General features: G+C 41.1%; 1 protein-coding gene across 3 annotated transcripts in view; it reads left to right on the plus strand.

The window, feature by feature from the left end:
* Nucleotides 1-26,712, plus strand: part of NBEAL1 (neurobeachin like 1) — a 290,887-nt gene that overhangs the window by 125,139 nt on the left and 139,036 nt on the right. Inside the window, exons 9-14 of one of the 3 annotated variants that reach the window (XM_068245018.1) lie at nucleotides 588-894; nucleotides 3,996-4,102; nucleotides 18,368-18,454; nucleotides 21,065-21,148; nucleotides 22,860-22,958; nucleotides 23,609-24,189. In XM_068245018.1, coding sequence (XP_068101119.1) covers nucleotides 588-894; nucleotides 3,996-4,102; nucleotides 18,368-18,454; nucleotides 21,065-21,148; nucleotides 22,860-22,958; nucleotides 23,609-24,189 — 1,265 coding nt within the window. Of the gene's footprint in view, nucleotides 1-587; nucleotides 895-3,995; nucleotides 4,103-13,180; nucleotides 13,241-18,367; nucleotides 18,455-21,064; nucleotides 21,149-22,859; nucleotides 22,959-23,608; nucleotides 24,190-26,712 lie in introns of those variants that run through there. The other 2 variants (XM_068245019.1, XM_068245020.1) reach the window with 2 other exon arrangements.

Here is a 26,712-nt window from a genome sequence, read left to right on the forward strand (position 1 = left end):
AGTGCTAACATATAAAGCAAAGCCTAGTCCAGGGATGGGCAAACTCGGCCCTCCAGCTGTTACGGAACTACAAGTCCCACAATGCATTTGCCTTTATGAGTCATGACTGTGGCTGTCAGACTCCTGCAATGCATTGTGCGACTTGTAGTTCCGTAACTGCTGGAGGGCCAAGTTTGCCCATGCCTGTCCTAGTCCAAGGGTTGCAGATTACAGATTTGAAACACACAATCACAAAAATATGACACAGAAGAATAGGAATACCTTAATCCCCTGTGTTGAGTTAAAAAAAAAATAGTTTTGTGTGAACACGAAGATCAATCTCTTTTTTTTTTTTCCTTTTAAACAGTCAAATAGAGGTTTGAAAATAAGCCATGGTAATTTTTGCCTTTCATGTAACTAAATTCATCTATATGTATGAGCCTTCAAGCATTCTAGAACATACTAAATCATTTGGCATTTGACTTTTGAGTTTAGTTAATGTTTTTGCTTCTAACAACTTAACAGAAAATGATTTTATAGTGAAGGACACATTGGTCTGCTGTCCAGAGCAATGCTAATATGTTTGCATTTCATTTTTTTTAATCTAGAAAAATGCTCTTCAGGTAATTTCTCCTGCCACAATGGAAGTTCTGATGCGAGTATTAGCAGACTGTGACACATGGGATGACCGAGACCCCGAGGAAGTCAGTCGTAAAGCAGAGTTAACTCTGAAGTGCCTGACAGAGGTTGTACACATCCTGCTGGTGAGCAGCTCTGACCAGCGGCAAGTGGAAATCAGCACCATTTTAGAGAACTACTTCAAGCTTCTTAATTCTGACCATTCAGCCTTACCAGGACTAAGAAGATCTAGGCAATGGGAGAGCAGATTCATTACACTTCAGATAAAGATGCTAAGTAAGTAACCACTAGCCCTAGGACTTCAGCAGTATATGGGTTTTCTCAGACTTGTCAGAATTTCTGTGCGGGAAAGGAGTTCACCTTTTGGAAGTATTTAAGGGAAATTTAGTACAGCATCTTTAAATTCTAAGATTGGATATAATAAAAAAAAGTATCTGGTTATTAGCAGGTTTTAAAATTGGGTAAATACAACCTCAGATTAATGACACCACATGACGTATTACAACATGTCACTATTTAACAAAGACCAAGTCATAATGCAGCAGTGTGAAAAATTAAAGTGAACTCAAAAAAAAAAGTTAGACTCTTACCTAGGTTGAGGGAAGCCTCTGGATAGTCCAGAGGCTTCCCAACCTTTCTTCGACTCCACCATGGCCACATACAGAGCTTCTCAACATAACTGACAAGCTTGTTGAATATGTAGAGATGTACAGAGGCGCCAGTAAGATAAAAAACACTAAAAACGTTTAAAACGTTCGGGATGCGGTGGTGGACCAGCCAACCCAAAACAGACACAAGTACTGTCGATTAAAGCTGTAATCAATTTATTCGCATACTACTAAGAACAGTTGCAATGCGTTTCGCAGGCAAAATCCCACTTCTTCAGGCAATAAACAGGAGTGGTACACAGCACGGAGTCAGATCTACATTTTGCCACTGTTCTTAGGAGTTTGCAAATAAATTGTTTACAGCTTTAATCGACAGTACTTGTGTCTGTTTTGGATTGGCTTATCCACCACCGCATCACGAACGTTTTAAACGTTTTTAGTGTTTTTTATCCTACTGGCGCCTCTGTACATCTCTACACATCAAGCTATCCACCCTTGGTTGAGGGGTGTTACATCCTCTCTTTTTTTCCCCTGTCTAGAGAGCGATGTCTTAATCCTGAGTGGGGACAGGCTTGTTCTCCCCACCTGCCTATCTAGTGGTTGCTTTGGAGGTAACCCGGGTTTGTAAGTATAATACTTACGTTTCATTTCTTCCTACCCATCATCCAATACATATTACACTATATTGGGCTCTCGGTTTTCTATATCAAGCTTGTTCAATACTCCCTGTCGTGTACGGACGCAGCTGTACTACGTATAATCGTGCCTGCACTGTAAGCCAAAGTTTCTTGCCCAGGCATGGATTTACTAGCACAGGTGCAGTATGACTACGCTTGCCCACGAAGGGTAGCACAGCAGTGAATTAAAAGAGAGTTCCATCCAGCTGCGGTGGGTACAAATAGGAGGTGTGAAGCCTCTGGAGACTTTCCTCTTCTTAGGTAAGTATCCAAACTTTTTTTGGGGTAGGCTGCCTACCTCAGGTTTGCTTTAAAGTACCCCGGAATCAGGAAAAAAAATAAATGAATGAAGCCCATGGTGTTCTAGATTACCTTTTCCTGTGTGTCCTGATTCTGCTTTTCTACTCTGGGTAGGTATGACTTTCGAACTGCACATATGCAGTGAAAAAGCAGTCATGTGCTGCTTGGGGAAACTTTCTGGAAATGTATTCGACTGGAGAATCCCAATGAATACTCAGATGACCGTGGATAGGGACCAAGGAAGGGGGGGCATTGTCATGACACTTAGGAAACTGTAATCTAGCCCTCCATTGGCTTTATACTTGTTTCCCCCATTCAGGGGCACTTTAAAGAGAATCTCCGACCAAGAATTGAACTTCATCCCAATCAGTAGTTGATACCCCCTTTTACATGAGAAAACTATTCCTTTTCCCAAACAGACCATCAGGGGGCGCTGTATGGCTGTTATTGTGGTGAAACCCCTCCCACAAAGAAATTCTGAGTATATACTCTTGGCAGTTTCCTGTTTGCAAACCCTGTTGCATTGTGGGAAAAAGCTTTTTACAGCTGTTTCCAACTGCCAAAACAGCAAGCAGCAGCTACATCACTTGCCAGCAGTAGAAATGTCACCATGTAATAAATGTTAGAATATAAATCAGGGATTTAAAAGATTTTACAATGGGCAAACACTGACTAAATCATTTATACATAATTATTGTAAAAATTAAGCACATTTTTTTTATTACATTATTTTCACTGGAATTCCTCTTTAAGTGCACCTTTAGCACTTTCATAAGGATCAAGTGCATAAGAAACAGACAGGTTCTGCTAATCAAATGCACACAGTTAACTGATCACCAGCAAGTTTGACCACCTCTATGAAAGAAGACATTTTGTGAGTTTGTTGGTCTGAAACATTAATGTGCGCGTTAGCGCAATGCCTTGACGGAAAGAAATCGGCAATGATCTTGGACTAGCAGTTGCTGCCCGTCAATCCTGGATGAATTATAAGACCATTTCAAAACAATCTGAAGTCTATCATTCTTCAATGAGAAAGTTTATTCACAACTGTAAAACAATGAAAACAGCTGCTAGTGTTCCCAGAACCAATTCCAGGTCAGACTGTACAATGCTCAGAGAAATTATTTAGGGGTGCGCTTTGTATAGTTGGGCTGAGCTTGGTAGAGGTTAATTTTGTAAACAAAAGTGATATGCACTTGGTAAGATGAGGGGGTGAGGTCAACAAAGGTGGTCATTTATTGGTTCTAGCTTAATTATGTATTTAGTAAATTACATTATTAAGGATACTGATGAAAACTGCTAATCACTCTGTTGAACTGTAGCATATTTTGGCACAACTTAAAGAGGAACTGCAGTGGAAATATTGTAATGAAAAATTTTATCAATAGTTATTTATAAATGATTTAGTCAGTGTTTTGTTCATTGCAAAATATTTCCTCTCCCTGATTTACATTCTGAAATGTATCGCATGGCGACATCTTTACTGCTGGCAATTGATGTCTGTGGAAGGACATGCTGCGTTTTTGGCGGTTGGAAACATCTGTTATTTGCCACAATGCAACAAGGCTCCTACAGTGTGACATCAGTACCTAGGTGCTGACATCACACTGTTGAAGGGGTTTCACCAAAGTATCAGGTAAAGAACAGGTAAAGATTTCTTGTGTGAAAGGTGAGACCAGCTTCTGTTTGGGATGAAGTTCAATCCTTGGTTACAGTTCCTCTTTAAATGAGGTCCAAGTATCTTTTCTTGTTTTTTAAAGTGACCTAATGTTTTGTGTTTATTTTTCTTCAGACTGCATGACTGACATGCTAAACTGTACAGACAGACCCGTACTGCAGGCAATATTCTTAAATAGCAACTGCTTTGAACACCTTGTCAGATTGCTGCAGAATTGTAGGGTAAGTCCCTGTAGACAGCACTTTAATCAGTTGCATATTTATTTATTCTACTTTGTACAGAGTACCAAAGTAAAATCACTTTGTCTTCATTTATTGTTGCTGCATTTACCGTATATAGCATTTTAATTACAGTGATGTGATTCTTGAATGTGCTTATATACTTAATGCTTACTAGGAAAAAATGGTGACCTGAAATTGTAGGATTAGTTTGATGGCTATTTTCTTGTGAAACAAAATAATTTGCTAGTTTTAAGTGAAAGGACTTTTCAGCAGCACACCAGCCTATTTGATTATTTATGACCAACTTAATTTCACTTATTGCTTATTTTTAACCAGCACCTGTTCCTTGCACTGCATGAAAATACTAATCAGTCACTGCCAACAGCACAATACGTTGTACTGTTTTACTTTTTCATCGTTTGGTATCACAACTTTTTATCTTCTTTTGAAATTGCCTTTTTAAAGAACTTTCCTTATCATTTTGTAATGACTCACAAACTGATTTACTAATCTCGTTTGATCCAAAATGTACCCATACATATGTTCCAGTTTAGTATGAGAGCTACTAAAAAAGCATATTTTATTGAAGCCTTGTGCCCACTTGCAGTGTTTTTTTTCTTGCAGTTTGATATATACAGTATGCGCAAGCACATCATCTGTTTTGCCTTAGAAGATTCCTTATAGCATTCTCACCAATAGATAGTGATGTAGTGCATGTTATAACCACACTGCTGCACACATTTGTGTGCTCTTACTGTAGCATTGAAACAGAAGAACCCATAGTGCCACATGGAAAAAATAGTACACCAATATATCTGTTGCCTGTACCCCCAGTCACAGAAGATTGTAAGGGGCAGGGGGCTTTTTACCCCAAGCAGAGCTGTTCAGCTCAGGCAATTTAATGTGATTTACATGACCTGATTTACAGTATGGGTAAGCATGTTCTTTAACTTTTACATTTTTCATATCCCAAAACAAATATTCCTTTATAACTGTAAATAAAAAAAGTTAGTGTAACTTAAGAAAATGTTTTACTGAAGTCTTTAACATTATTTTAAAAAGAACCTAAAATCTCTTTAAAATATTTGTTGCATTTGAGTATCAATGTTTTGTGTATTTTGTGTTTGTGCATACTAATAGCTTGCGCCTGACTGCATGTATGTGTGTGCAGTATGTATACGAGGGAGGATTGGTTTATTCTTTGTTTGGGATTTGTAAATCTTTTACAATTTTATTTTTACTTTTTACTTTTTTTCCAGTTAATAGGGGCTGTCATAGTCCCTCTGAGATAGTACATATTAGGGCAGATTCTCTTTAGAGATGCACAGGGACCTGATCAGAGCCGTGGCATCTCTAATGTCACAGCTCCTTCACTCCATCACACAGGGTTGGAGGCACTGGGATGCTACAGAGAACCAGGAAGTGCCCATGAGTACGTTTCCTGGTTACAGGCCTGTAGATCACAGAAATGAGCCAGCATCTTGCTGACAGCCATTTTGGCAGTCAAAGGGCTAACATTTATGCATATATGTGAATGTACTTCATGGGAATGAATGGGTTTTATACTCAAAGTATGTTTTGATGAAGCAAAATGCATGCTTCTCTTGTTCCAATTTGTGTTTATTTAATGATACCTATATTGATTCTCATAGCAGTGGAGTATTGTACCGTGTTAGCCATCAGTAAAAGCAAGAAGTTATGAATTTAAGACGATACCATTTATCGGCCAACTTAAAAGAAAATAGTAAGCGTTCAGCTATTCCGCCTTCATCAGACTCCAATCCTGTATGTTGACAAGTTGTTAAAGCACAAAGCTATATACATACAACATGAAAAGGGGATACATAGATTAGTTTTTTTTTTGGGGGGGGGGGGAGGGAGGTGTAACATAAATACATGTCATTACTATGCCTTAATTGAAACAAGACATCCTAATAGGGTCTTGAGGGGACGTTAGCTAATTTATGACAAATAGATAAGACCCTTTGTTTACTTAATGCTCGCATAACTGAGACTCTGCCTGACACAGGGGCATCGTAAATTCTGAGTTCAAGAGTTGCCTACAAGCAGAATGGATGCAGTTTGTCTAGGCTGCAAATGAACTCTGACATTAAATATCAATATCATATCAATTTAAGAAATTGGTATCCTTGTTCAATATTTTATATACAGATTTGAACCAATGTATACATTTTGTTACTGCTAATAGTCTTTCTTTCTATGACGTCAAGCCACCCTCCAGGGCAGTAATCTGAAGAGCATTTAAAGCGGTATAAAACCCTGACGTAATATTCAATAAAAACATGGTTTCCTACTTTTTATATGCCATATGGTTATATTTGCTTTTGTGCATAAGTATTATTATTCATTTAGAAATTACAAGTTCCCAAAGTACACTTTTTTGCTCTGAGAGCTGACTTTGCATTTTATTCATAACTGTTTTTTCATCTTGAAATATAAGCAGAAATGCTTTCTGACTGTCTGTGTTCAGGAGAGTCTGCAGTGTCAGAGAAGTGTTTGTTTACATTCCTCACTTGATACAATTAAATACAAGATAACATTATCTCCAGTTCGGATGCGTCCATCTTTCCCGGCATTGAGCTTTTCTGTCCTGTGTTTAACCCTTTGAATGCTGTTCTATAAAAAAAATGCTGGTAGTATATAATATGCTGTAAATAATGTTTTAGAGCAAAGAAAAAATGCTGTGTCCATGGGAAAGAAAGTTTGTAGGAACTGGGAGTTTAGATTTGCTATCCTTAATAGTGCACCTGTGTCTCAACATACATTTACATAGAGTTTGTTCAGTTTCTCCCACGTACATTCCTTTGGAGCATTTTGCACACATGATCAGATATACCAGATTAGTAGGATCCCAGGAAATGGTACCTTGTACTATGTATTCCTTTTGTGTACCTGGGATCGATTTCTTGTCAGAGGAGTAGATGTGGCTACTTTATTGGGTATTCTTCCCTCCAAATGCTTTTTTTTTATTACCTAATTGCATGTAAATGAATGTATCCCCCCCCCCCCCCCAGCTTCTCCAGCGCCTAGGCATTCTGAGTCCCATGCTGCAAGTGCTCATGGGAGCTCAGCCTGGGGAGTAGGAGGCTTTTGCTGAAGCATGCATGAGATTTCAGAGGCAAGGGGGTGGAGAAGGGAGGAGAAAGAAGGAGAGGGGAGTGGAGTTTCCACAGGCTGGGGGAGGAGATGCAGAGCAGCTTGCCTGTGTAATGATGACAAGCAGAATATGGCTGCTCTGAATTTATCACAGGAAGAAATAATCATACACTGTTGAAGCTGTTTGGAGCTAGATTCAGGGCCGAGGCGAGAGAGGCCCCAGCCTCAGAGCGCAGTGTAGGAGAGGGTGCACAACTCACTCAGCTATCATTCTCCTATTGTGTTTGAAGCAAAGAGAAATAAGAAAAGGGGATACATGGCAGTGACTGCAAGTCAGATAACTAGAGATTAAGGTGTTGGCGTTGGGGGCCCTGGGGAGCCTCTTAGTCAAATAGCAATCATTATGTGATGGCTGGGGTGAGGGGGTTGGGGGGGCTCAAATAAATATAATTTTGCATTATGGGCAGATTTACTTTTCTCACATAGATGTTTCACCGGCAGCCACCGGGCCCTCATTTACGTTCATTCTTAAAGTGTACCAGAGCTGACAAAAATATAAAGATTTATACATACCTGGGGCTTCCTCCAGCCCCATCCGCTCGGATCGCTCCCACGCCGCTGTCCACCGCTGCCCGGAGCTTCGGGAACCAGATCCCGTCATTTACGTCAATCGGAGCCAGTCTGACGTAAGTGAAGTGCGCTGCTTGCGTATCTCTCCAGCAGGCGCTGGAGAGATACGTAAAGATTGCGTAGACTTGCACCGACTGAGGTAAGTGATTGGACCCGGTTCCAGAAGCTGGGGGCAGCAGAAGACAGCGGCATGTGGAGCGACCCAAGCGGATGGGGCTGGAGGAAGCTCCAGGTATGTATAAATCTTTTTATTTCTGTCAGCTCTGAGTCCCTTTAAAGATTCAGAAAGCTTTTGTACATCTGTCATCATTACTAATAAGTAAGAATTAGTGGAGGCGAAATTGGGATTAAACCGGCCAAGTCTACCTGGGGATGAGATGACTGCTGTACAGGTCAGTCATTTAGAAATCAAGGAATTATTTGTTTGTAAAAACCTTGCTTGATATTTGGAGTTGACAGTGCTGGAGAAGTGATGACCCACCAGACTGGACTTCCCTCATTGCTCACTGTTATTTATCCCCTGACCCCACAGGTCACATAGTCATCTTCGGTTTCCTGCCTGTGTACAAATGAACTTGCACATTTGTCAAATCCTGCATGTTTGTTCTTATTCAGATTTTTCATGCTTTGCACTTCCACTTTTTCCATATGCACTATAGGCAAACTAAAAGCCTTTTCATTTCATTGCTCCCTCGGTTGTCATCATCTAAGAGTACATTCCCCAAGTATTGAAATATCCTTTTGGAGAGCAGTAAATTGTTCACACCTACTCTTAAAGGAGAACTGTAGAGAGGTATATGGAGGCTGCCATATTTATTTCCTTTTAAGCAATACCAGTTGCCTGGCTAACCTGCAGATCCTCTGCCTTTAATACTTTTAGCCATAGACCCTGAACCAGCATGCAGCATATCAGGTGTTTCTGACATTTTTGTCAGATATGACAAGATTAGCTGCTTGCATGTTTCTGGTGTTATTCACACTACTGCAGACAAATAGCTCAGCAGGGCTGCCAAGCAACTGGTGTTTCTTAAAAGGAAATCAGTATGGCAGCCTCCATATACCTCTCACTACAGTTCTCCTTTAAACTGCTTATGAAAAAACAGCTCCGTCATCTTACTTTCTATCAGGCATTTAAAAACAGAAATCTATATTTCTATCTTTACCTGGGGCCTGCTGTTTGTTTTGCATCACACCTCCTACCACAGCCTGCCGGTAGCCAGTAAAACTTCATTAGAGGAACTAAATTGTCTGGCTCTGCAAGTTTCACTATATAGCCGGGGGCAGATTTTATGATGGTTCCACTAAGTTTCTGCTGAAAATGTTATAAATTCTGTCCTTCCCCATATAACAATATTTACAGAACCAAATAAATACACTGGCGTTGCCATGTTGTGAGGAAAGCTTTCTTAGGGAAACAAGATGGCAGCTTGGGAATGCCATGGACATTTCTGTTTCTGGAGGCCCGAATGAAGGATAATTGAACTGTACCTTATAAGTCTTGCTATCTTTCACCTTTGTGTAAATTTGAGTGTTGGTTAAAGTCTTAAAGCGGATCCGAGATGAAAAACTAACTATAACAAGTAACTTGTCTATATATCTTATATAAAGTTTAGATAGTTTACACAGCAAATCTAGCTGCAAACAGCTTTAATAAAATATGATCATTTCTTCCTGTGATGCAGTGACAGCAGCCATGTTGTTTGTAAACATTACACAAAGGCAAGCTTATCTGCATCTTGAGCAAAAAAACCTAATCCCCCCTCCTCCTCCCTCCTCCCCTCTGCCTCTGAAATCTCTGGCTAGTAATACCTCCCCCTCCTCCTTCCCAGACTGACCTCCCATGAGCCCTTGCTACTGTCTGAAAGTGGCTTGGCTCTCTGAAAACCTGTGGGTGTGGCTTGTTTAGTTTATAGGGAATTAGAGTATTAAAACAAAAACAAAAAAGTATTTGGCTTGAGGAATGCCCTATAAACAATAGGAAAGGAACACAATTATGCAATGAGTAAAAGTTCATCTCGGATCCACTTTAACCCAGTGTTTCTCAAACCTGTCCTCGTGACTCCCCAATGGTGCATGTTTTGCAGGCAACCTCACTTGTGCACAGGTGGGGTAATTAGTGTCTCAGCTAAATGGAATCCACCTAACCGAGACACTAATTACCCCACCAGTGCATAAGTGAAGTTGCCTGCAAAACATGCACAGTTGGGGAGTCACGAGGACAGGTTTGAGAAACACTGGGTTAAGACTGTAACCAACACTCAAAAAGTCTTAACCCTTATCAGAGATCAGCATTACTGAAAATGGATATTTTATAGGGAGATTCTGCTATAACTAGATATTCATATATAGCAATCTCTTGCTATATGTCAGTTGTAGCATTTCTAATCTCCGCTTTTAGCTTTCATATAGAATCTAAATCCAGAACTGTAAAAGGTTTTTTAACCTCTTCCTGAATATGTCCATCTAGAATACTGTAAAGTTAGTATTGTTTGAAATGTTACTTCAAGAGGAACTGTCGCAAAAATCTTACAATTTAAAGCGGTATTGTCACCATAAAAATCAAATTTCAACAGCAACTGGTCTGAGTGTATTAAGTGATAAAGATGCTAATCCTGCATTCAAAACTTGCAAAACTTTTTCTGCTGTTATGGTTTGGAGTTATCACATACTTCATGAGCACTGGCCCTAGTGCCAAACAGTGCCAAAGAGTTACATAGTTACATAGTTATTTTGGTTGAAAAAAGACGTACGTCCATCGAGTTCAACCAGTATAAAGTACAACACCAGCCTGCTCCCTCACATATCCCTGTTGATCCAGAGGAAGGCGAAAAAATCCTTACAAGGCATGGTCCAATTAGCCCCAAAAGGGAAAAATTCCTTCCCGACTCCAGATGGCTATCAGATAAAATCCCTGGATCAACATCATTAGGCATTACCTAGTAATTGTAGCCATGGATGTCTTTCAACGCAAGGAAAGCATCTAAGCCCCCTTTAAATGCAGGTATAGAGTTTGCCATAACGACTTCCTGTGGCAATGCATGCCACATCTTAATCACTCTTACTGTAAAGAACCCTTTCCTAAATAAATGGCTAAAACGTTTTTCCTGCATGCACAGATCATGTCCTCTAGTCCTTTGAGAAGGCCTAGGGACAAAAAGCTCTTCCGCCAAGCTGTTATATTGCCCTCTGATGTATTTATACATGTTAATTAGATCCCCTCTAAGGCGTCTTTTCTCTAGACTAAATAAACCCAGTTTATCTAACCTTTCTTGGTAAGTGAGACCTTCCATTCCACGTATCAATTTTGTTGCTCGTCTCTGCACCTGCTCTAAAACTGCAATATCTTTTTTGTAATGTGGTACCCAGAACTGAATTCCATATTCCAGATGTGGCCTTACTAGAGAGTTAAACAGGGGCAATATTATGCTAGCATCTCGAGTTTTTTTATTTTCCTTTTAATGCATCCCAAAATTTTGTTAGCTTTAGCTGCAGCGGCTTGGCATTGAGTACGATTATTTAACTTGTTGTCGATGAGTACTCCTAAGTCCTTCTCCAAGTTTGATGTCCCGAACTGTATCCCATTTATTTTGTATGGTGCTAGACCATTGGTACGACCAAAATGCATGACTTTACATTTTTCAACATTGAATTTCATCTGCCATGTATGTGCCCATATAGCCATCCTATCCAGATCCTGTTGCAATATGACACTATCTTCCTGAGAGTTGATAATTCTGCACAATTTTGTATCATCTGCAAAAATAGCAACATTGCTCACTACTGCATCTACTAGGTCATTTAACCACCCTGGCGTTCTGATAAGATCGCCAGGGAGGCTGCGGGAGGGTTTTTTTTAAATTAAAAAAAAACTATTTCATGCAGCCAACTGAAAGTTGGCTGCATGAAAGCCCACTAGAGGGCGCTCCGGAGGCGTTCTTCCGATCGCCTCCGGCGCCCATAATAAACAAGGAAGGCCGCAATGAGCGGCCTTCCTTGTTTTGCTTAGATCGTCGCCATGGCGACGAGCGGAGTGACGTCATGGACGTCAGCCGACGTCCTGACGTCAGCCGCCTCCGATCCAGCCCTTAGCGCTGGCCGGAACTTTTTGTTCCGGCTGCGCAGGGCTCAGGCGGCTAGGGGGGCCCTCTTTCGCCGCTGCTCGCGGCGAATCGCCGCAGAGCGGCGGCGATCAGGCAGCACACGCGGCTGGCAAAGTGCCGGCTGCGTGTGCTGCACTTTATTTGATTAAAATCGGCCCAGCAGGGCCTGAGCGGCAGCCTCCGGCGGTGATGGACGAGCTGAGCTCGTCCATACCGCTCAGGAGGTTAATAAATAAATTGAAGAGCACTGCACCCAGAACAGACCCCTGTGGTACCCCACTGCTAACAGTCTCCCATTTTGAGAACGATCCATTGACCACAACTCTTTGTTTTCTGTCCATTAGCCAATTCTCTATCCATGCACACAGACTCTTCCCCAGTCCTTGCATCTTCAACTTTTGAACCAGACTTTTGTGGGGAACAGTGTCGAAGGCTTTTGCAAAGTCCAAGTATATCACATCTACAGCATTCCCAATATCCATATATCCATATTAGCATTTACTACCTTGAATGCTGGGAGTTCTTTTTATCTATAATATATTCCTCCTCTTCCATTTATTTCCCTGCCTAGCTTTCTTATCTGTCAACACCTCTGCTCACTTGTGTTTACAAGCAAGGCTGAGGTGACTAAGCGATTGGAGGATAAGACAGTGTAGTTCCTAGTATACACCTCAGTGGGAGTGTCTGAAGACTCTGGGAGGAGGGAAGCTAATGCAGACACAATGAGCAAGAGAAGGGAGGGGGGAAAACAAGAGTCAGGGAGGATATGATGTCAGCATTCGCTTGGCAAGATGGCCACTGCCTAGAATAGGATTTTCTGCTTTTCCTTTATAAAATTCACAGCAATCCGTACGTGGATAGCACAATACATCTGTTATGCAAGTAGAAGTAGTTTTTATCTACTTTCATATGTGTTTTTTTATTTCTAGGTTAGCATGGGTGTTGCTTGTTCTTTAAAACGCATACAAATAAGAAGTACATTTCTCCCAGAGTAAAATGAGCCATAAATTACTTTTCTCCTATGTTCCTGTCACACAATAAGAAGTAGAAATCTGTTATTACCGACAGATTTTGTACTAGCCCATCCTCGCATGGGGTGGTTCTCAGGGTTTTCTTTATTTTTAAAAGCAGGGAATGGCAGTTGCTCTGTCCAACTGCCAAAATAGTGTACAGCGAGCAGGGAGGCTGGCCAGCATCTTTGTATAAATCCTTTTCAGGGAATGTCTTTATAAAGAATAAAGGCAATGCTGAGAATCCCCTATGAAGAGATGGACTAGCCCAAAACCTGTCGGTAATGTTAGATTTTTACTACCTACTGTGAGTGACAGCAACATAGGAGAGAAGTAATTTATAGCTCATTTTACTCTGGGAGAAATGTACTTCTTATTTGTATGTGTTTTACATTTTAAGATTTTCGCGACAGTTCCTCTTTAAGTTTAAACAATACAGATTACCATGACCTAGCATGGTAGTTTCTGAACAAAAATCTGCTGCACTACTAGGTGCTGACTCCCAGTGATACAAATGAGAATTTGTAGCAGGGCGTAAACCCCTCCCCTGCAGAGATATGTCGGCGAGGGGCTACCCAGGAGCTCGGGGGCCTGGTACTGTACATTACTATGCAGAGCATTTAGCGTAGTAGAAGCGTATACATTACCTGCTCCCAGCGCACACGTCTCCTCCACTCACTTCCTGGATAGTTTTCAAATTCGTGCACTGTGTGCAGCCTGCCAATCACCATGCGGATTCAGTCCCCGCATGATGATTGGCTGGCTGCACACAGTGCACGCTTTTGTTGCGCTGAATGTTCTGCATAATAATGTACAGGACTGCCTCCAGGGCCCAGCTCCGGTCCCCTCCACCACCACTGCAGTGGCAGTGGGGGCGATAGTTACGTCACTGGTATGTACCGTATATTGCGGGGTATAAGACGACACCCCCCCCCCCCCCCAACTTTCCCAGTTAAAATATAGTTTGGGATACACTCACCGTATTAGACTACCCCTCTTCCAATGCACACCAATCAAAAAAAATAAAAAGATAAATCATATACTGGTGCTGTGTATGAACAGATATGGGTGTTGTACTTTATGTGGTATCCAGTATAGAACAGTATATAGGCCATTGACTGGTTTGATTGGTCAACTCTCCGTCTCCCTAAGTGGATTGGCCAGCTCTCCTTGTCTACCTGTTTATCAGAGAGGTATGGAAGAATAGATCGCGCTGTGCCCATATAACACGCCTCTTTCACCCTTCTGGTTTGCCCTTGTATCCCATTTATCTTTCTCTCTGCCCAGGGGCGCCTTAACCTACTGACCACCCAGGCAGCGGCTTGGAGCGGGCTTTGATGGGGAAGGCGCAATAAATTACTGTCAGTCCAAGGGGAAATAAAAATTCCTGTCCTGAAAGACCGTTGTAAGGGACTGGAGAGAAATAGATTTCCTTCTGTTTTAAGAAGGCAAATTACACCAAGCTTTGCTTTTTTAGTAAGAGGGCATTTTGGTAACTTTTATCTCCCTATACATTCCTAGTAGCTTGGGTCACCCTGCGCTGCTTGGATACTCTGCTCTTTTCACAAATAGCATTCTGCTAAGTCAGGGATAAAGAATAATTCAGAGTTCAGATTTATAGATACTCCCTAAGAAGAAGGTGTCTGGTTTATAACTGTTCTCTGCCCCCACCTTTCTGAGCCTGAGTGACTGACTGCCGTTTAAGGGTATGTAGAGAAAGTTTTCTACTCTCTGTTTTAAGAAGGCAATTACACCTAGCTTTGCTTTTTTAGTAGGAGGGCTTTTTGGTTCCTTTTATCCCCCTATACATTCCTAGTAGTTTGGGTCACCCTGAGCTGCCTGGTTACTCTGTTCTACTCTCACAAGTGTTTTTAGGAATGCATCTAATAAGGATTCATAGAAAGATTGGAGACAGTCCCTCACTATTCAGTGTACAGAGGTGACAGCGCCCTACCCCCAAATGTTACTGAGTCTGCAGAGCGAGCAAGACAAACAAACAAACAGTAAACTCTGCAGACAGCCTGTGTGCTCTGCTAGAATGTCCTGCATGTCTAGATGTCAGGACGCTCTCCAGCCATGACTAGCTATGGAGCGGTAGGATCATCTGATGCTCTCTCCCTCTGACTGGGACACACAGCTTGCACTTCTCCCTGAGTTCCCAAGGACAGTGTTTGAAGTGTGTAATGGACACAGTGGGGGTTGCAGGTTTTGTCTTTCATTGTGAGAGAGTGAATAGGAGGGCAGCATCTAAAGCTCAAACAATGATAATGGACATGTAAGCAATGTGTGTAATTACATCCATCACTACTTATAATTGAAGATGGCATAATAATGTATTTCCATTAATGCTGTCTGTTTGCCCTCTCTCTAATGCTATGTACCCACCTCACGATTTTTCCAACGATTTTCCCGATGTCCATTCATTTTTTTTTTTGAGCGACAAGTAGTCATTTATACGATGTCGTGACATCCCTTAGCGTTGTGTGGTGAAAAGTGACCGTCACTGAGGACCAGATCTTTAAGATCCTTGACGACACCCCGTAAAGTACTGCGGTCGCTTGACTTCTCGTTCGCGCCCGTCCTGTAATGTCACGTGACACCTCGCATACCCGCTGGCAGGAAGATGAATCGCTGGACGCTTGTCATGAGGGGACACCTCGCTGGATCCATCTTCCTGTGTTGTTGCAGTCACTGTGGTGAGTGTGGAGCTTAACTTTGCTTGCCCTCACCCTCTGCTCATGCTCCCTCTCCCACTGTCTCTCTGACCAAACAACTGCTACTTGGGGAACAATGCGCACAACTATGTACACTAGTCTGAGCACTCTTCAGAGGAGCCAGTAGCATTTGGAACTATTATTGTGTATTTATGTAGCACTGACATCTTCAGCACTTTACAGAGTACATAGTCACGTCACTGACTGCTCACTGGAGCTTACAATTTAATCCCTACTATAGTCAAACTGTAATGTCCTACCATATTATTATTATGTATTCATATGGCGCTGACATTCTGCAGCACTTTACAGAGTACATAGTCATGTCACTGACTGTCCTCAGAGTAGCTCACAATCTAATCCAACCATAGTCATAGTCTAATGTCCTACCATATTATTATTATGTATTTATATAGCATTGACATCTTCTGCAGCACATTACAGAGTGCATAGTCATGTCACTGACTGTCCTCAGAGTAGCTCACAATCTAACCCTACCGTAGTTATAGAATAATGTCCTACCATATTATTATTATGTATTTATATAGCACTGACATCTCCTGCAGCACTTTACAGAGTCATGTCACTGACTGTCCTCAGAGGAGCTCACAATCTAATCCCTACCACAGTTATAGTCTAATATTTTCAATATAGGATTGTTTTGGGGTAAACCAGTTGACTTATTAGTATGTTTTTTAGGATGCAGGAAATGTCTGAAGTGTCTGAAGACAGAAACTCCATGCAGATTTTGCCCTGGCCAATGTTCAAGCCTAGGACTCAGCACTAAAATGCAGTAGTGCTACCCACTGAGCCTCTATTCTACTCATAGATATCTGCTCATCCATGTCATCAATTCTGACCCTCTACTACCCTTCCTCCCTCCATTCTACTTCTCTTCTCTTGTATCACTTACACTACAAACACACTGTGCTTATCTCCAGAATGGATTATGAATCAAACCATTAGGCCCAGTGCACACCAAAACCGCTAGCAGATCCTCAAAACGCTAGCGGTTTTTGGAGCAGATTTCAGAGCGATTCTAGGCATGTTTAGAGACATTTTCTAAACATGCTGAGCGTTTATGTGAAGCAGATTACAAATCTTGTTACAGTAAAAGCTGTTACTGAACAGCTTCTGTAGCAAAAACGCCTGGAAAACTGCTCTGATCTAGCGTTTTTTCAGAGCGGTTAGCATTTTTCCTATACTTTACATTGAGGCAGAATCGCTTCTGCAAACAGCAAATGTGCAGCAGGAGGCACGTTTGCGGTTTGCTAAAAACCTCAAACCGCTGGTGTGCATCATCCCATTGAAATACATTAGCCAAGCGTTTTCACAGACAGATGTGGTTGGCGGATCGCTGCTAAAACCGCTCGGTGTACACTGTGCCTTAAACCACCTTACCATATCAGCCCTTCAATGTCATGATATACCCACTCCAGTCCTACCCCAACAGGTGGTAACATATCTGCATATCTCATAATGTTTGTGAAAAATTATTCTGAAAGGAAGAATGTCTTGCTTGATAATCCAATCTTGCAATGTGACTGACATTGGAACTTGTAGTGTGGGTGTTGTATTTATTTGAGGTGCATACTGGCAGCATGTGCTGTATGGCATACAATGCTGATCATCCACAAGGTAAACTTAGGCAGCTGCCTAGGGTCTAGAGAGAGTTTAGGGGCCTGGTGGTTGCTAGCCCCCACCAAATCTAACTAAATGAGCCAGGTGACCATCAGTGGAGGGCAAAGTGTTATCTTGCCCAGGGCCCCGTTTCATAGTTATCCTTCTCTGATGGCTTATATCATGTGTGAAGTGTTCTATAATGTATATGATTTTTGTTTTATTTTTATGGGGGGGGGGGGGGGGGGCGCCACAGGATTTCTTGCCTGGAGTGACAAGAAGGCTAGAGGCGCCCCTGTCTCTGCCTCTCAGATCTCGTACATGTGCACCTGCCCCGCTTCACTACAGTCTACTGTAACACTTGATAAAGGCCGCTGGCCGAAACGTCGTGTGTTTTTTCTATTACTATGGTACAATAAACCAGCATTTTTTCACAAATCCAGGTGGAGACCCAGTCATTTTGTCTTTGCTGCTGTGAATGTTACACACCTAAGAGGTATTCAGGTGTGGACTGGTTGACTCCCTGGTATATCTATTACTTTGCGGTAGAGCTGAGGGATCACTTTTCTTGCTGTGCGCTTCACTACAGTCCTCAGCAGTGAGATCTGAGAGGCGGTAACAGGATAGGGCGTAGCACCTGGCATGAATGACACGCCGCCTATAAGACAACCCCTGACTTTTCAGAAGATTTTCAAGGGTTAAAATGTAGTCTTATACGCCAGAATATACAGTAGGTATGATAGCTATTAGTTCTGATAGTTGCATGATAATATATGACTGGTGGACAATTTTTGTTCTAGAACCACCGAGATTAGTAATGCTGTGTGAGCGGTGCATGTTCATTTTGAGTTTTAGATGAAAATGCTTTGTTTTTCTATGGCATGTGTAAACCTTAAATGCATTGTTGTAGCATGTATAAACTTTGAATGCAACTGTTCTCTTTTTATATGCATCGTATGCCACATTCATTGCTATTTATGTGCATGTTCCTGTTGAGACCTGTCCCTGTCCCCCCTCCCCCTGGCTGCTGCTGATAATCCACCTTTCTGCAATGTTCTTGTCTCCATCCTGCAGCTCTTGTTAAACGCTAATACTAGAGGGGCAGACAAGAGTGAGAAAGACCTTGCCAACAAATTACTGACAGAAATGAATGAAGATCAGGTACACATAGCCAGCAGCACTGTACAACTGGACTGAAGACTCCCCAGAATAATATTGCCAAACCATTACTTCAACCTAGCTTACACATTTATTTTGATAGCTGTGCTGTAATCAGTCCATTTGGTCTGAAAAGTAGAAATATGATCTGTATTGTGAGAAGACCTGGGTAAGCAGAAGGTTTGCAAAATACTGGTAACACAAATCATGCATGATTCCTCCTGTGGGAAACCATATCAGCTCATAATATTAACTGTTATGTTTCATTTTTGGACAAATGTTAAAAGCATTATGCAGCATTGAGTATAAAGAAACTCATCCTGTGCATGTGACTAGTAAATATGTTTGTCCCTATCTACAAATATCATTTTAACTACAAAGAAACTGTTTGTAAAAAAACACAGTTTGAAGATTACAAACATAAGATATGAAAAAACAATGCAAACACTGCACTACGATGTGCAAATTGCGCTGCCTTGATTACCATCAGATAGAAGTCCACAAATTATATATAATTTAATTCATGTATAGATTTGCAGCTAGAACTCAGATTTTTGGAGGGTATATACATTATATTTTATACACTGACCTGCATTAAACCTTCTGCTACTTCCACCTTAAGCTGACATTTAAGCTGAGTTAAAGAACTGCGCTGGCAATGTTATTCATTTATAGCTATAGTGATGCAGTTAAATATTTCCATAAAGTAACATTTTCATCTTTACAATTTCGGTGGATTGGTATTGGGCTTCTGTGTATGTATGAGCATCTTCGTGCGAGTGTCTTTTTCTGAAAGCAGTTACTCTTTACTATGCCCCTCTAGGTTTTCCAAAGGCTATAAATGTAATATTTTCCTTAAAAATTAGTAGATGATTAGTAGTGATGCTACTTTGTATTCAGATATACTTGAAATTTATGGCCGGTCGCTATTGTTATTAGGTGCTACAAAGTAGTACACACTGCTGGGTCAAGAGCTGAATAATATGTTTTGCAGCTTTAGTTTCAAAAATGCCATCTGAAATTATCCGTAAAGAATGTTTTGGGTATCAAAGGTTGAAAGACTGGCTACAGCCTGCAGAAGGGATGCAAGGTACTCCAGTAGAGAAAAGAGGGTACATGCGTATTACCCCATTGACTAGGTGTTCTGTTTCCTAGCATGGACAAGTTAATGGTCGATGGGCTCTAGCTCTTCTTTTACAACCCCTGGCTCATCCTTAGGCTTGTCACCCCAAACCTTTCCCACCCCCTACCCACTCCGGTACTTGAAGAGCGGAGGAGAGCACTGTGAAGGTCTGGAGAAGGGCGAGCGCTCTCAAAAGTGGCATCTGGATGCCTTTCCTGGCAGATATAAGGTGCACTGTGCAGTGTGCCCTTTTCTTTACCTCCTCAGCTCTCTCCCTCCTCCAGCCCTTCAGTGCTCTCTGCAGCCAGGCACAGTGGACTCTCTTCCTTCAACACTCCCTAACTCAGGTACACTGTATCACATAGACTTGGGACTCTGCTTCCCAACAATATTTTGATATTATAATGGGAGTAAATAGAATTTTAATAAGAGGCTGCCCAAACCTGTGGACGCGATACTACATAAGTACTGACAACACTCAGCAATGCTCAGCTATACATCAGCATCAGATGTACTGTTTTATGCTGTTTCACAGACTAAATCACATGCCCTTTAGGGCTCTTTCACACCTTGGATGTTTTTATGTGCTGTAGCGTAACACTAACACCATGCGCAACGCATGGTGCTTATAAAATATGTATTTAAATCAATTGACCCCGTTCAGATCAGTGTGCTGCAATTGCCAGCGCTGCGGAAACATAGGGTTGTCAGCAATTTTGAGCGTTGCTGATCAGCAACACATATGATTAAAGTTAATGATCGTGCATTTTTAGCGCACAAAAACGCATGGTTATGCATATTTTTGCATACATAATTGATTATCCACCCCTAACCCTCCCTTTAATTCAGGGGGAAAAAACGCATAGAAATGCATACAAAAATGTGCATAAACACGTTTGTTTTTTAATGCATTCATCTGCTATTCCAAAAGCGCCTGAAGTGAACGAGTTTTCTGAATATACGACCCTCTCTTGCAGTCAGGTTAACTCCAAACTGCCCCTTAAATTTACCATTTCCCAAATAATACATTAGTTTTTTGTTACTACAAATTTGTTTGTAAAACAAAGTCTGGACATCTGTGTTTAGAGCACAGAAAACTGCATACAGCACATTGTCCATACAATACATTGTTCAATATACACAAGTTACTGGTTACACTCTTAAGTAAATTGGTTTATCCCCTAGAATAGATAGGCTCTTTCTGTGTACATTTGTTGAGAGGCGCTATGGTAGTCTCACACCTCTTACTTCATATAAACTTTTGAGTGTGTGTTCTGTTTTGCTTCTTTCCTTATTGCTTTACAGGCTGTTTCAGAAGTGCTGGTGGTGGGATTTTGTTATTACTCATGTTAACATTTTATTAAACACTAAACTGTCCAAATGAAACATGCTTATAAAAAATAAAAAACTTTGATTCCAGCCAAAAGGTTCAGAATACCTCTCCAAAAAATTCTTATGATCACTTTTTTCCTGTCTTTTTACCATTTTAGGTGTTTCAGGAACAGTTAGACTGTTTGTGTGTCTCAACAATTAAAGCACTTACAGCTGTTAAGCATAAATCTCCTGGTGCAAAGGTAAATCATTTTGTATGTATATTACAGATACAAGATACAGATACAAGTTTTGATTCTTGTCTTTATGCGGTTATCAGTGATTTTAGCTTTGCATTGTTATGTTTGTAAGTGAAATAAATAAGTTAGTGATGAGTTATATTTGGCATAGTGTTGAACTAAAAAGATCCATAGGTACGTTATCTCATCATACAATGTACATAATATTTTGTTGTTGTGGAGCTTTTTCACACCATCATCCTGAAAGTGCAACATGGTTTACTTGCAGCAGAATTGTAAGGAATCAAGAGAACCGTTTTTATCATGCTGCATTCAGAATCAGAATTCCTTCCTGCCTATGGTATACATGGCTCATAACACTCACCACTGTTACAGTGTTTATTAGAGCCATGGAGTAACTTCTTTCTTATCAAGGTTATATGATTGTCAGTTACAGTGTGGTTTCTGCCTCTAAGCAGGTGAAAAAAATTCTACCTAAAATGTAAACAGCTCAAATTAGTGACCTAGAGCAGACCTAATCAAATTTAGATTTACAAGGCTTTTGATGTGACCTACATAAAAAATAGCCAATAGTAGAATATTGGGAAATTTACCGATATTGTACTCTTGCAGTGCTAATAATGATAGTAAAACATCAGTAGTACAGTAAATATCAATATTTCACTACAGCTAAACTTGACCCCATACTCACACTGAACCCTTCTTCTACTGATGCCTGGCTATAACCACTCCCTACTGGATGCCTAAAACTACCCCCCCCCCCCTTCCCGGCTAACCTTAACCACTCCCACCTCACTCCTAACATTAACATCTCCCCTTCCCTGTCGCCAATCTGCCCTCATATAAAATATGCAACTTTTCAGGCAACAATGCCGATTGCGGGTGTCCAAATTTCCTGTTACGTTGGATGTGGCCCCTGACATCACCAAAAGGTCACGCATAATCCACGCTGGTCCCTCTCTGGTCCAGGGGATACCGAAGTGTCTTCGTTTAATACAATTTGAGTGTATTCTGCTTTACGACTCAAGTTTTTAAAGAAAAGTCAATCTTAATGATGCTAGAGGACAGTTGCCTTATCTGGCCACAATAAATATGTAGGCTGGTTGTGGAAGCCATCTGAAATTGAGATATGACATGTCTGTGTGTTGGTAAAGCTGTCAGTAGTTTAAAGTGAATCCAAGGTGAGAGGTATATGGAGGCTGCCATATTTATTTCCTTTCAAACAATCCTAGTTGTCTGGCAGCCCTGCCAGAAAAAAGGCATGCAGCGAATATTGTCAATTCTGACAAAAATGTCAGAAACAGCTGATCTGCTGCATGCTTGTTCAGGGGGGCATGGCTGAAAGTATTAGAGGCAGAGGATCAGCAGGACAGTCAAGGAACTGGTATTGCTTAAAAGGAAATCAATATGGCAGCCTCGATATACCTTTCACCTTGGGCTACTTTATAATATATTTCTGTTACCGGAGTGTGTTTTGATCAAAGACTTTTTTAATAAGAAATGAGAGCTGTATAATGACAAAGCTAAATACATTAGATCTGATGCACATAAATAAGTTTGCTGTAGGACTTCCATTCCTTTTCCCTCATGGGTCACATAGTAAGCAGCTGTGGGGACTGTAGTGTTGCAAAGTCCAAGAGTCTTCATTTCCAGGGTGTATTATGTTTCTTTACAACTAACCTTTCTTCAAATGTATTGTTTTTGGTGTTTTTAGGAAGTATTTAAGGAAAGAATTGGCTACACTCATCTGCTTGAAGTGCTGAAATCTCTGGGACAACCATCACGAATGTTGCTTGAAGAGCTTCTTAACATGGTACATTTATTTGATTGAAATCTGTATTGGGTGTCAGTTTTGAGCTTTTGCCTATTTACAGTACTGTAGTGTTAAAACAAAAAAAAAAGTTTATTTAAAAACAGCTTTGTTTGTTTTCCAACTGTATACTTTTTTCATCTTCCTTTTCTTGACTTTTTTACATCTTTATAAATCTTTCTTCTGTCTTAAGTAGTTTTGACTGCATAGTCCAATCCAGCCCAAGTGGATTATCACAACACATCTGTGGACTCGCCAAACAGGGGGGCTCCCAGATTCTTCCATATGTTTTTTAAACCTTGTGTAGTGCTAAAGGCTGCTCCATAGCACTGCATCTGTCTTAGAAATCACCTGGCTTCCACAATGCTCAGGTGATTTTGTTTAATTTGTCTCTGCGAGGCTAAACTTGCACACACATTGTCAGTGAGTCTTTTCTCTACTGCAATTACATAGGGCACTTGCACGCTAATCTTGAAATACCATACAAGCTTTATTAACTGCCACTGAATACAATACCCGCAATAGCAAAATTTAGTGCATTCTCCTCCCATGATTCCCACCTTGTATAACTCTGATTTTAAGTGAATTATAGTATTATAATTTTAAAGAAAAATACTGCTAACACAGCTAACTTGCACTATATTTACCCCTAGGCTGTGGAAAGTGAACACACTACTGTTGGTATTTATGGTATCAGTAATGTCCAGCCCTTGCTGCTGCTCATACGATGGCTGCCGGAAATAGTGTCCCATGACCTACAGAACTTCATCTCAGACTGGCTAAAGAGAATATGCTGCATAAATAAGCAGAGTCGGACAATGTGTGTCAATGCCAATATGGTCATCCGGATTATTGAGACCCTGACTGCTCACAATTCTTTACATCGACTATGTGCTGAAAATTTGATCAGTCTATTGGGATCATTGGGGAGCCAATCAATGAGTTCCGATGAGCTATTTCATCTTATTGCCATGTTGACAACAGATGTACCCAGGAAGAGCCACCCTTATGTGGTTTCTGTGACCCGAGCCATGCTTACCATTGCCCGTAAACAGGGCATAGAAAGTGCCTTGCAGTACTTCAACTTGTCCCATAGCTCATCAGGAATTGCTATACCTACTATTCAAAAATGGCCTGGCTCTGCATTCACTTTTACTGCCTGGTTTTGTCTGGACCAAGATCAGACCACCATTGGGATTTCGAGCAGTGGCACAAAAAGAAAGCAGCTTTACAGGTAATGTATCTCTGTATTCTTAATGTAAAATTAGTTTTTTTTTTACACTCATTTGTTTATTCTATGTTGATATTATATACATTTCTTTATGCGGTGTAAATTTACAGATGAACAAATAGCAATTTTGTGAAAAATAGAATCAAAAGATGAGGCAAACTGGCAGAGTACATTTTAAAACATTAGGCATAATTTATCAAGACAAGAGCAAAGAAACATTGAGCAAAAGCAGTACAGCAAACAACCAAAATCCTTTTTTCATTCACCAGCTGAAAACTGCATTTTTGCTCTTGGTAAATGCTTCACTCGTGCTAATTTCTTTACACTTTTAAAGCACACCTTAAATAGACACTCACCAGAGAATAAGACCTTCACTCAGGTCTATCAGCGCTTTGGGACACTGTGGGCCGTCCCCCACCACACCGAACTGTTATGTGTCACCGCAGGGTACCCGATACTCCTTATCACTCCTCCAAGATCAGATGTCAGCTACCATGCAGGTATAACCTCAAAGCAAACGCCTCACAAAGTGTAAAACCAGCGATATTTATTAATATCAAAATTAAGATTACACTCACGGATTCCTTTCTTTCAATAATCAGCGCAGAGTTTTGGGTACGGGCTCTCCCCCGTTTAGTTGGGCCCCGGCTGGCACTTGTAGTCCCTCTGCTGTGTCAGGAATGGCGTGCACTACCACTATCTCTCACAGCCCAAGACGCCGCTCGGCTCCCCACGTGGATCTGCTCTTACTTCCGTATCCGTAACCCCGCCTTACATGTTTCGTCAGTATGACTCATCAGAATCTAGGGTTAACGATACGGATACAAGCTTTTAAAGACTCCCAACATTTCCTCTCCCAGACTGGAACTGCCCCCTTACCATTGTCAGCCTATCACAAAGGTGGCCTCTCCAACTGTCACTACGTTACACCTATCCTACGTGTATAAATTCTTCTGTGCATGCGCAATGTACAAACCAATCAGCGGCAAGGGCCCATCCGCCGCATCATGCGTCCCCCTTGCGCCTGCGCAATATGGGACCAATCGGCAATAGAGCCGGTCAGGCGCACCATTGCTTTCCAGCTATGCGTATCATCCTGCGCTCCATACGAACTACAGAAAGACGCAAGTCTCAAACTACCTGACTATAGAAGCCTGCACTCCGCGGTGGGATGCAAAATGCTCTCCAGCCTTACATGTCACCGTGCATTCCACCAGACCCATGGATAATCAGAGGTCTCAAATACCTTACTATAGAGATCTAAGTCCTCACCACTGTGCACACTATAACCAGCATAGAGGGATACTGCTACAAACATACTATTATTGCTAAAAAATATTTATAAAACTAAATAAAAATTTTAATAAAAAATTTATTTCAAAAAACTACCTGAGGCCCAAAGCATCGAGGAAGACTCCGATTCACAAATGGCAATACATATGCTTTTGCAGGACCATAATAGATTATCTATATTTACTCCTTATAAAAGGTCAAAGGTTAGCATTCACAATCATTACCCTATATCATAATGAATGGTTACTATTATGCAGCTACTATTATTAAAGGGACCAAGGCACTATTCACCCAGAAAACAAACAGTGTCCACATCAATGTTTAATCCCCCTGGTGTTAGGGTGGCAAGGTTATATATCCATTTTCTCTCCTCCTGGGAGACAGCACGCAACCTGTTACATCCCCTCCAATTAGGGGTCAGTTTAAATATACCACATAAGGATAAAAGACTAGTATCACATAGATGAGATTCTCCAAAATGTGCCGATAAACTATGGTTGGCAAAACCTTTTCTTACGTTACGTGTGTGTTCCCCCATCCGCTCCCTTAGGGTACGCGTGGTTTGACCCACATATTACCACCCGCAAGGGCACCAGGCTAGGTACACCACATAACGATCATTACAAGTTATGAATTGCTTAATTTTAAATGATTTCCCATTGGCAAAGGAGACAAAAACATCAGTTTTCTTAGTCCTAGTCGAATGACACTCTCACTTTTTATTTATATGTATAGATCACCCTCTTCTACCCCGGCTTTATACCTTCTGTGAAGGCACTTTTATGTCTGTATACTACTATGTAGGAGCATTTATGTTCATTTGCGAGTAATGGGGGCAATATTACCATTCCTCTCTGATAGATGCTATATGAACTTCACTCCTACAGCCAAATATTAATTGCTTTCATTTTTATAACAATTACACCACTGTGGTGTGAATAACTACACCCTAGTGCTTTTTACTGACTTATAGCTACTGGGGGGATCAGCAAGGACCGCTCACCCAGATGCAGTATATTTTAATTGTAATTCTTATATATCGATAATTATGAGATCTACTGATATGACACTAATTATGTGTTTTTCTCAACAACGTATTATCTGATCTTTTAGACCTGTTGATCACTGGTGCACACCACTTAGACCCAGCTGATTGACTAGTGACTGGATTCAGTCACTAATCTTGTACATATAGGTCTGGTCTCCTTGGAGACATAGTTTATGATTATAGAA

The sequence above is a fragment of the Hyperolius riggenbachi genome, chromosome 7, assembly GCF_040937935.1.
Source record: "Hyperolius riggenbachi isolate aHypRig1 chromosome 7, aHypRig1.pri, whole genome shotgun sequence".
Taxonomy (NCBI): domain Eukaryota; kingdom Metazoa; phylum Chordata; class Amphibia; order Anura; family Hyperoliidae; genus Hyperolius; species Hyperolius riggenbachi.